At 51.7% G+C, this 10,050-nt stretch overlaps 1 protein-coding gene across 1 annotated transcript; it reads right to left on the bottom strand.

Annotated features, from left to right (window-relative positions):
* Nucleotides 1-7,005: 7,005 nt before the first annotated feature.
* Nucleotides 7,006-8,615, bottom strand: LOC112901653 (ethylene-responsive transcription factor ERF027-like). The gene has a single exon (XM_025970616.1). The coding sequence runs from the start codon at nt 8,198-8,200 to the stop codon at nt 7,379-7,381; it is 822 nt and encodes a 273-aa protein (XP_025826401.1). The 5' UTR covers nt 8,201-8,615; the 3' UTR covers nt 7,006-7,378.
* Between the last annotated feature and the right edge of the window lie 1,435 nt (nt 8,616-10,050).

Here is a 10,050-nt window from a genome sequence, read left to right as displayed (position 1 = left end):
TTTCGGCAGATTCCAACGTGCCATCTGTGGAAAACAGCGTGCGCCGGCGTGCCCGCAACCCTCGCCGCCGAGCTAGACTCGTAGACAAACCCGCAGCCCGTCCTCCATGTCTCGCCGTTCCAGCGGGCTGCTGGGCGGCGGCCTCTTCCTCGGCCGGCCTGTACACAGGAGCTAGCGCAGCGGCGCGCGGCATCTGTAACGGGACCTCTGATCTGATCATCTTCCTTCCCCGGGCGCGGGCGGTCCTGTCCGCCTCACCGGCGCGGCTGTTTTTTCCGCGCTCGCGATCGCCGAGAGCGACCGTGCCGCCCGTTTCGACGGCACAGGTGCGGGACGTTGCTTTCGCTCACTCGCTCGATCCACCGCGAAATCTACTCAAGCGGTCTTACAAAGATTTGCAGCTTAAATAGCCGCATCAGTTGGATACGAAACAGTAGCCCCCAAGTTTTGTCGTCAGGGCCCCAGATCAAGAAGGTTGGATGGGGAAAATTACCGGGAAGAGTCGGGAACCAGGACGAAGGAACATGATGGGTACGGGGGCGATCCGACACGCTAGCACATACAGCGGTTTGAGGCCGCCAAGTGGAGGCCCCCCTCCTCGATCGAATTGGGGCGCCACTGTAGATTCAACGCCACTTTGTCACACGCCCAATCATGAAGCTTCCAGCTCCAGACAAGCGGTCGCCAACGGCTCGCAGTAATCACCTCCCTGGAAATAGTTCGTCGCAGGAAGGAGCAGCCGGATCTCAATTGCATTTTGTGCCATGGCAAACAAGCGGTAGTAGCTGATTGTATTTGAGTAGCCTCCTGCGTCATCTGAATTTACCAGATCGGACGTTAGGTACCGAGGTTTAAACTCTAGCTGACCCACCATCCACTCTAGCGAGCGAGGATGCGGCCGACAGGAATCGAATCTGGATTGGCTAGCTCCCACTCTAAGGGTTTGTTTGGTTGGGGAGCGAATCGGAATATAGCCGCTCCGCTCCTTTTTTTCTGCGTGTTTGGTCGTAGCCGAGAAAGAGCGGAGTGGCTTTGGGAGTCAAAAAATACGAATATGCTGCTGATATGTGGAACCAGACGGCTCGCCCGAATCGATCGGACGCGAGCGCTCCCGTCTCCGCAAGCTCCCCTGCGCCCGCCGGCGGATCTCAGACGGCGGGGAACACCCCCCCCCCCCCCCCGCCCCCCTAGGGCGGATCTTGATTTGTTCGTTCGTTCTGTGATTTCTTATTCTTGACGGTTTGCAGGAAGAAGAATCTTGGCTCTCCAGCCAAATATAGAAATGGAATGGTTCTACTGTAGTGCACTCTCCAACCAAATAGAAAATAGAGCGGCTCCGTTCTGCTTACCAAACGTAGAACAGAGCGGCTCCATTCTCAGAAATTGAAATGGAGCCATTCCATTTAAGTTGGCTTTCCAATCAAACGTGTCCTAGAGAGCTCACCATCCAAGCTTACCCCGCTCCTTGAGTCCGAGGAATAAAGGCTCACATCAGTTCAGTAATGCACCGGCCGTGGGTGCTCTACTGCTCTCTGCGATTGACCTCGAGGTGAAAACTGAAAATTCATCCGATCCGACCGGACATGTTGGAGTAAAAGTAGTAGCACGTACAGCACCGTACTACTTGTGTAGCTAGCCTAGCTCACGGCGGGGTCGAGCCGGACAACGTGAGCGCATGGTGCGGTAGAACGGGCAGGAGGCGGGGCCCGCCACCTGACGTGGTCGTGGGCCCGGGATATCTAACCTAAGATCGTGCTAACGACTTCTTGTCTGCTCCTCTATCGCCTCTCGACATCCGCACGTGCGGCGGTTCCCACTGTTCAACCGCATGCAGTGGTCCATGATCCCTTCCAAACTCCATCAACTCCATGACTCCATCCTCTCGTGTAGGAAGTAGTAATACTAATACCACGTGCTAATGAACCATTAGCAGGTTAGCACACACTCCATCAGGGACCTCGCTCCAAATCTCCAATCTCCACCAGGGACGCTCAGACGTCGCCCGTAGCAGCAAGGCCAGGTCGTGGAATGTCAGAATAAAAGCTGATTCGGATCCTGCGACGGGCCTGCAAAGGAGCCGACCAGCGCGCCGCAATCCCCCCAGGTTCACACGTGGGGCGTAGAAATACTCGGACGGGCAAAGCAGTCTGCGCTGCGCCTGAGCTATCTGCCCGCGACGTGACGCGCGTACGTACATACGCGTCCGTGCATCGCACCTGCCACGGATTCTCTGCAGAGTAGCATGCACTGTACCCGCCCCATAAAATCAACTTAAATTCGGTTCCTGATGCAAAAAGAGTAGGAACACCTCCATATAGGACATGTACGCCAAATGTGGGAGCCCACGGTGATCTACATCTGCGTCGAGCATCAATGGAGGTTAGTAACCAGTTGTATTTTTCAAACTTTTTTTTATAGCGGACTGAATTCAAGACGTTGATTTCCATTTTGTAATTTCACTTTCGGTCAAGTTGCAATAATGAATATGCACATCCTTTATTGATGCGGCGGTTGGTGATAATTTTATTTAATCTCTTCTCTACTTTTACTAAAAGTAAGCAATAATTTTTTGTCCGTCAATCAAAGTTCTCATCGGAATCCGAGTGACCGTACGTTGAGTTAAGCATCCGAAATCATTTAGAATTAGCGCTTGGAGAGTAAAATAGAAAATAACTAAAATCCTCGACCAACATGTACTATGTAGCTTTACGCACCGGTATATATATGCTAGTCCGGCTAAAAAAAAGCTAACTTAAATTTAACCATATCATATGCGGTCGCGGCTCTCGTGTGTTTTCGGTTAAAAAAATCATAATGCAGTCGCGGGCTCGCGGCGATACCGTTTCTGGATGAGCCAAGAAGAACAACTCCAAACATGCAAGACTTGCAGCGCTAGCCTCAGCACGTACAGCGTACTACTGAAATCTGAAACGCAGAGAAGAGAAGGCCTGGCAGGGATCGACAACGTGATGAAAAGTGTACCGGCCTTGTGCTGTTGTACAGTGCGCCGTGCCCATCTCGATGTTCGCTGCTTTCGGGGGCAGGCGGGGCCTCCCCATTACGCACGCGACCCTCCGGCGCCGGCTGCCGGCCGGCGACGTTCCGGGCCGGCCACCACTTCATCGTCTTCAGATCGGCGGCTCCATCCTCCTAGCGGATGGACAAGATGTGATGGAGCATCGCGCCCGCGCACAAACTAGCTAGATGCTAGGCTAGGCTGCGGGCTGCTGCCGAAGAGCCGCGCGCGGCCGGTCCTCTACTCCCCGAGTCCCGGCTGCGCGCGCGCTGCTGGCAAGCGTACTGTGGATCGCACTGTTCCCTCGTCATTGCCCGGCGAGCGCTGCCGGCCGGGTTGCCCATCCATCCACCACCCGTGTCGTCTGGTTCGACAAGACCGCCCTGCTAGCAGCACACGCACGAATTATTCAGTAGCAAGCAGCTTGGCGTTTCTCGCATGCATGTGGCCACCAGCACGGAACACGGATCGCGCGCGCAACCCCAATAATTCCGATCGGCCCAGCCAAGCCATTTAGGCAGCTCTCTTAGGAGTGCCGGCCGGCCGGGTCGTGCTGGTCCCCGGACGACCACCACCCGGTGTCACGCATCGCTTGCGCTTGTCCGCCGGGGGCCGTACGCGCCCCTGGCTCGGCGCGCAGGACCGGTCGCGCGCCACGGCGACAGGCGCACGGCCGCGCGCGTCCGTGAGGGGCGAGGACACGACGCCGCCCCATCTGATCCCGTCGAGTTCCGGAGCACAGCGGCGCATGACCCCGACGCGACAGCCGTGCCGTACCCCTGGCGACGGGGCATGTCGCGCGCCCGGGACCGTCGCTTCGGCACACTGCATATCGATCGATCCGTCCATGCGGCATCGCCCGGCTGGCCGGAGTCCCGCGGACGATCCATCTCCGATCCGTGCATGCCGTCGTGCCGTGGCCATCAACTGTGCTGTGTGAGTGCCTGCCGGTAAATGGCAGAACGGAGAGGACCGGCCGGCCGGCCGGCCCATGCGCTCGCCGCCGGCCGGCAGCAAAAAGCTCGATCGTCGTCTGACCGAGTACCTCTCGAGCGTCATCATGCATGCCCCTGGTGCGTGCTCTGTGTAGCCAGGAGCAGCTCGCCAGATCCTCATCGTATGGTACTATTGGGAGAGAGAGCAAGCACCATTGCACCAACCGGCTGTTCAGCGACGGTAAAGAGACTCTTGTCGCTGTCTCCCATCTAAGATAAGAGGCCATCAGGCATATTATTCGATGTCCCCTAGCTAGCTAGACCTCTTTACGGCTTTACTAATGTTGATCGGGGAAGAATCTTAATAAAGTACTTGCACTTTTTCTCACACGAGACTTTTAAAGGGAGCACTGTATATTTCTTTCACTTCAGTACTCAAAATAAGCATTATTTCCAGTTTTATCCAGTTAACGCATCAACACTTTTTTCAGTATAGTATACTTCACAATTCAGTTAGCGCCTAAGGGCCTATTTGATCCACCGAACTAAAATTTAGCTAGCTAAAATTTTAAAGCCAAATTTTAGCCAGCTAAAAGTTCTCCCAGCTAAACTTTAGCTGGAGTGTTTGGATGCTCCAGCTAATAGACCCAGCTAAAATTTAGTTGGCTTTAGCTGTGTTGAAACAACTAAACTCAGCTAAACTTTAGCTGATCTTTTAGCTGGGCTATTTGGATTCCTAACAGCTAAATTTAGCCAACTAAAATTTAGTTGGTAGATCCAAACAAGGTTAAGTAGTAGTAATGCAATTTATTCCAAATTTTCTGCTGAAGTTTGGCGGTGCCAAGATTGTGGTTGACCGTTGACCTTGTGGGTTTGAATTAATAAAATGCATGCTCTTGAAAAACATGTAGGTTTCAAGCTGCATTACATCTCTTTTTCTACTTTTCGTAAAAAAGATTAATCAACGCAGTTTCTCCTGCAAACACATATATGCCAACTCCTGAATGCAGCATGCGAGATGGAAACGGAAGCTAACGATGAGAAACCCCTGACCTAAATAAGATTTCCGTTCGGATAGCCACCTGCCATCTGATGCTCACAAAAATCTGAAACTATGTAGGCTCGTCAATTCAGTGAGCCTTAAAAAAGATGCCACTGGACAATGTCAACATATGGTCCCTGAAAGTTTGCATTGCATACATGCGTGAAACAGTGTGTGTCAGTACACAAACAGAAGAATCATGCCCCGCATACACTCGAGAACCAGGCCAAATAAATCACTCAATCTTCACCAGGAAGCTGACAGTTTTCCATCACCAAATTGGTAAAACTGTTTAATCAGACTCTTATTACCTGTGAATCTGTGATAAACTGTGGACCTGCTACCTTATTGTACCTTATCTCAAAACATGGTGTCAGAGGCTTGGCCCTTGGCTTTTCCTAAAGAAGCTCCTTACTGCTGCTCAACAGTTAAATAATGAGTTCTCAAGAGCATTTGGTTGTACTGATCTTTTACTCTTTTTCCTTTTTTGAGACTCCGGAGAGATCTTTTACCTGCTTTCCACCTTACACTATTTGTTTATAGGCTTTTGCACTGTTCACATATAGATTTATGGACGTGATGAGCAGCTTTGGCCAGTCTTGTGGGTGCAAACTAAAGACACCAATGCAAGGGAATGAGCCTAAGAGTATAGATCTCACTAACTCCTATATGCTTCAAATCTGACACTTCAGATCCAGTGATTATGCCAGGCACCTTGGCTCATGCATGTAAGCGAGATATTGACAAAAGAAGAAGAAGAAATGATTCGGGCATCCAATCATAAACCATCCCCACATTGTTAGAGATTATCAGGTGACCACCCTTTTTAGCCCAGAAGATCGAGGGGACTAATGAAGGAATCATTTTGTTTAAAATTTCAATATGATTGGAATAATATATATTATGAACTCGCATATATAAGCCTGTGATATCTTCAATATGCTAGTTCTGCCTGACATTTGCCTACTGGGAGAACAATATAAGAAAGCATTAAAGCGACCATAGGGAACAGTGTTTCCGACCACAGATCCATATGATAGTGACACCGTTGATCTCAACAGTTACTGATGATTAATAATTCTATGAAAACATATTATAGGTAATAAAAAGCTGATGTTTTTGAAGGGAAACATTCTATATATGCTGGAATGAAGAATGGCTGCAAGCTATAAAATGTCTTCAGAAATATTATTCAAGAGCGCAAAATATTGAAATTTAGACCCTATTTTGCAGTTACCTTTGGTAACCCCCACCCCCAAAAAAACGCACACACAAAGGCAAAGTTGCACATCTTTAGTAATTGAACAACAAACTACCAGCTACTACATATGTATGTGGTTGTTAAATTTATATGGTAAACCGAGAGCCGAGGGATTGGCCACCTAACTTTCCTTTCCCTTTTAATCATCTCAACTGCCAACTTCCCCAATATGCATATACTAAACAACACCAAAATTTTAACACCTAATTAAAAAAGGAAAGTGGAGCATGTGCACACCTATTTTCTTATCCATGGGACCATATATCAAAATAATTTTTTTGTCCTCAGACCCAATGGCACCCACACATATATCGATATATATATTGTAGTAGCGTCGCCCCTACGATCCACTTGGCACATCAAAAACATGTGCTATCTCGATCTCAGGGGTGTTTGGTTCCCAGAGTTTATTTTAAACCCCGTCGCATCGGATGTTTGATGCTAATTAGGAGTATTAAATATAAAATAATGATAAAATAAATTTCGAAACCCATAGGCTTACCCGCGAGATGAATCTATTAAACCTAATTATTCCGTGATTAGCCCATGTGATGCTACAGTAACCATGTGCTAATCATGGATTAATTAGGCTTCATATATTCGTCTCGTGAATAAGTCCTAGACTTATTCAATTAGTTTTATAATTAGCTTATATTTATTCTTTCTAATTAGCATTGAAATATTCAATTTGGCAGGGCTTAAAATAAGTCCCGGGGAACAAAACACCAAAACTAGAAACACTCCAATCGCATCAACAATTGGGCTTTGCTCAATCATTTCGAATCACTTCAAAATAAAAATAGGAGATGAATACTGTGAATGAGAGAAATGGAAAATTATAAAATTTGAAAAGGGTAGTAGTAGCACTGCTTGAAATGGATGCTCTCTGGTAACTAGTACTCTTACTAGCGAGCATGTCACACTACGCTTATGGCATACACTTCTATTACCGGATAGAGGACGCTGCTGCGATGCACGGCCGGGGTCCGGTGTATGTACCTCCTGCTCCTGTAGTTGCCATAATCAATTCTGGTTCGCTACCGGCTGCACTAGTGGTTCACTATAGTTTTGTACTATTACCACACTAGGCCATGGCCTAGGCGCGTGCAATCGAGCAATGCAATCTAGGGGTCATGGTAGCTCCAGAGGCTCTCCCCGGCCTCCGACGGGTCCGGCGACTCGTCGGAGGTGTCGGGGCTCAGCCTCGGCGGGCTCATCATCATCCCCGCCGCCATGTTCCGCAGGAGCTGCGGCATCTCGAAGATGGCCTCTTCGTCCATGAACTCGTCGCTGCCGATTCCCTGCTGCGGGGCGTATCCCGCGGCGTCGGCGGCAGCGCTGCCCGTGCCGTGGTGCTGGTGCCGGTCCTGCGCGGCAGCGGGGGGATCGGCGGTGGTGGCGGCAGCCTCGCCACCCTGCGGCGGGTGCTCCAGCTGCGCGGCGGCCGCGGCTGCCGCCGCCGCGGCGCGTATGTCCGCGGGGGACGCGGAGGCTGGGGCCTGGCGCGAGGCGATCGCGGCGGGGAAGTTGAGCACGGCGTCGGCCCCACGCAGCGCGCGCGCCGCGACGTCGTAGGCGGCCGCGGCCATCTCGGCCGTCGGGTACGTGCCGAGCCATATGCGGCGCGCCTTGCGGGGCTCCCGGATCTCCGACACCCATTTGCCGCTCCGGCACCGGATGCCGCGGTAGAACGCGTGCTTCCCGGACGACCGCGGCGACGGCTCCCCCGAGCTCGTCGCGGCGGCCATCCCCGGCGCCGTGGCGACTACCACCCCCGCCGCCTCCGCCGCCCCGTCGCCCTGCACCACCGGAGAAGGAGAATGAGGCGAGGCCGGACCCGAACCCGAAGCCTGGTGGCCCGCTTGCACTTGCACCACCGGGGAAGGAGAATGGTGGGTCGGCGGCGGCGATGTCGACGACGCAGCCGTCGGCTGCTGCTCAGCCATGAACCCTTAGGGCACGACCATCTATCTGGGCACCTACTGACATGTGCCCAAATTCGGCAGCTGCAGTGCACCTATGCACCTACCTATCTATGGTGCACGCAGGTGTATGCCCCCCTTCCCCAGGCAAGCAACCGAAGCGTCTCGATTTGTGTGCGCGCGCGCCCGCCTGTAGCCTGTGCCGGCGAGGAGAGCGAGCGAGCTATAGGTGTCACGAGGTGGACGAGGGGGGCGAGGCGGGTATATAAGGGTTGGTAAAGAAGCGGGAACGAAGCGTGCGGGCCGCCATGGTGAAAAAGATCGGGAGCGAGCAGCGCAGCACAGAGGGAGAGGGAGGCGCGCGACGGCGAGGCGGCGGCAGACGCGTAATTCGAGCGGGGGATGCATGTCGTGCGCTGAGCTGGTGCCTGGGAAGCAAAGCGCACGAGACAGCAGCCCACCTAACTTAAGCAAGCTAGCCGGATAACAAAACCGCTGCTTATAGCTTCGCTTAGCTCTGCTTCGTCTCATCTTCCCCGGCGCGACAGCGAGAGGGGCGCCGTCGCTCTCCGCCTTTCTAATGGCGTGGTGGTAGCCTTTACCCGGGGCTGAGCCCTGTCATTAGGCCCCCCGCGGACAGGTGATTGGTGCTAATTCTTTCTCCGTTTGGGTTTGGGTTGGGCGGGGGGGCCTCGTCGCGCGCGGTGTGGGTGACGCGAGATACGCGGGCCGGACGTGGGGGCAGGTTCTGTGGCTGACGGGCTGACGGGTGCTGGGCGGCGGGGCTGCCAGGCGGTGCCGCCTCCTTTCCCGCGGCGGCCATCTGTCTCCGCTCCGTTCCTTCCCCGGAGGCGGAGGCTCCTGTCGTGGTCGCACGCAGGACGCAGCTGTGGATGGTTGGACGAGGAAGCTCCGAGCACGCAGCTGCCTCTGCTAATGCGCGCGTTTCGGGATAGCGCCAATAGCGGCGCCCTGTTAATTTCAGACAGGGGCTTTGACAAATATCTGCCGCTCTGCTGTTGCGGTTGGATCGGAGCAGGTGCATGCATGAGCCTGGGTTTGGTGCTCAACGGGGGAAAAACATATAAGAATAGGATACGCATGAAGCTACGCCGTCAAGCGAATTGGATCATTTGATTGACTGTAAGTTAGCGGTTTTGTTCCGTACATACCATTTTTAAACCTGTGGGGGAACTACGCAGACGTGCGGATAAAACCATGCATGTATGGAGTATCGTACAATTTTTTGTGTTGTCTTAAGCGCAAGCGATGTGGTCATATGCTTTTTCGCTATATAATCCATAATACCTAGGTTTTCATAACTCAGACGATGATAGTTTCTTTTATAAATTATAAGCGACGGTCTGCGTTTGTACAGTGTTTGGTAAAAAAGAAGTGTTGGGGAATGAGCAAGCATAAATAGTTCTGAATGAGTAGTTATGAAAGGAGCGAAGTAGGAAACATATTATGATCAGGTCACTCCCTCAAAGCAAGGATGTGTGCAATCTTTCCGGTTTGAATTGGTGAATGATGTTGAAGAATAAATGCATTTTTCATCTTTCCCATTATACTTAAGCTTCTGCCTTCCAGGCTAAGCTGGCTAATAATAAGCATAATTTTTAAACTACCGTTGTCCCTCCTAATCCATGTTTGAGATCTAAACGAGTCCCCACATGAGAGAAAGTGTTGAAGTACGAGCGTCTTACCTAACTTTCTCCCTACCAGCTTAAACTTTCAGTTAAATTAGCTGGTGTTATGGTGCATAAACTCAATGAGACATCACTCGCTTTTGCCAACCACTACACTGCTTTTATATATCCAACTGCTATATCTAAAATTGACTAATAATAAGATCTGCCTAGCTTTAAACTTTG

This window comes from Panicum hallii, chromosome 1, assembly GCF_002211085.1.
Source record: "Panicum hallii strain FIL2 chromosome 1, PHallii_v3.1, whole genome shotgun sequence".
NCBI lineage: Eukaryota > Viridiplantae > Streptophyta > Magnoliopsida > Poales > Poaceae > Panicum > Panicum hallii.
This window is presented reverse-complemented; position numbering and strand designations above follow the sequence as displayed.